The 1,454-nt window shown below is 26.4% G+C and overlaps 1 protein-coding gene and 1 pseudogene across 1 annotated transcript in view; one reads left to right on the top strand and one right to left on the bottom strand.

The window, feature by feature from the left end:
• Positions 1-1,368, bottom strand: part of LOC107613484 (probable aminotransferase TAT2) — an 8,301-nt gene extending 6,933 nt beyond the window's left edge. Inside the window, exon 1 of the mRNA XM_016315498.2 lies at positions 1,086-1,368. Coding sequence (XP_016170984.1) covers positions 1,086-1,342 — 257 coding nt within the window. The 5' untranslated portion in view covers positions 1,343-1,368. The remainder of the gene's footprint in view (positions 1-1,085) is intronic.
• Positions 1-1,454, top strand: part of LOC107613482 — a 14,898-nt pseudogene that overhangs the window by 9,575 nt on the left and 3,869 nt on the right.

Here is a 1,454-nt window from a genome sequence, read left to right as displayed (position 1 = left end):
TAAATCAGTTTTTGCTATATAAATGATAAATATTATTTTTTTATTATTATATAAATCATCCGAGAACTTTATGATTTAGCTTAATTAGTCAAATATCACTAAGTTGGGACGATCTATGTTTAAACTTGGTAATCCAAAAGCATATAAATAATGGTCCTACGCATTTTGTATTTTCCTAAATGACTATAAACAGGGCATAGAGAGAATAACGAATAAAAGTTGAAAACATCATTTTGAGATGATTTATGCATTAAAGCAATTACTAAGACCTGAGACGATTTAAGCATGTGATAACTTAAAAATCTTAAGACGATCTATGAAAACAAAGTCTATAAATAAATGAATATGGTGTATACCGAAACAAACGTGAAATAAGAAATTTGGGAGAGATGGTTTAAATTAAAAACTAATTTAAAATTATAAATACTAATGTTTTTATTATTTTAAAATGTGCTATATTTTTATTATTCTAGTACTCATTAAGTACATTTTAAAAGTTTGATTTATTATTTTATTTTTTATCATCTCTTACCCACATTTTTTTTAAAAATAAATTGATATAATGTAAATCGATATAGTTTGTTACAATGAATTGATATAATATAAATCGCAAATAGAACTTATTTAATAGTACTCTAGAATTATTTATGCTTGAATTTTATTTAAAAAAAATAACATAAATTGTCTCAGAATATTGACATAAAAATACTTAAACTCATTGTTCATATATATATTTTTAATCATCTTTAATCGCTAAATAATGATATAAATTTTATTCATAAATTATCAGAAACCATTGTGATTTAGCTTTTGAATATAAATAGTCACAGTCTAAAATAATTTATGTGTGTTTTTAACACAAATTAGAACACACAAATTAGTCTAAGACAATTTACCTTTATTTTCTGTTAAAATTTTAATTCATAAATTATTATCTTAGGATATGATAATTTACGTTCTAATCTAAAACTAAATGTTCTAGAACGATATAGTTAAGAGTAAAAAATGATTTCAACCAAAGGGATAAATAAAGTGACGAGAAAAAGAGGGACAAAGCTAAGTGAACATGAAACATTATTACTCACTGTCTGGTCTGAGGGAGGCCAGCGGTGGGAGCATAGCCATGAAACTTGTGAGAGAAAAGCGTGTCAGCAACAGCTTCTTCGGAGACAGATGTGGTTTGAAAACATGAAAACAGTGTTGGGTCACCCAAGCCAAGAGAAATCACTCTCTTATTTTTATTCTCCACAGTACTTTGCATTAGAAGGCTTAGAATACCCTTTATGGTCATAGTTGAAGTTTCCTTTGATTCATAGTTCACACCATTACCACCATTTTCCATCGCTATCTCTCTATATATATCTTCTTGGACGCAATTAAAGAATCTGCCAGACGCGATGTTTATATAGGAAAAAAATAAAATAATAATTAGGTTTAGAATATTTTTTATTGTA

Source organism: Arachis ipaensis, chromosome B08, assembly GCF_000816755.2.
Source record: "Arachis ipaensis cultivar K30076 chromosome B08, Araip1.1, whole genome shotgun sequence".
In the NCBI taxonomy this organism is placed as follows: domain Eukaryota; kingdom Viridiplantae; phylum Streptophyta; class Magnoliopsida; order Fabales; family Fabaceae; genus Arachis; species Arachis ipaensis.
The sequence above is the reverse complement of the archived record's forward strand: the minus strand, read 5'-3'. Positions and strand labels throughout refer to the sequence as shown.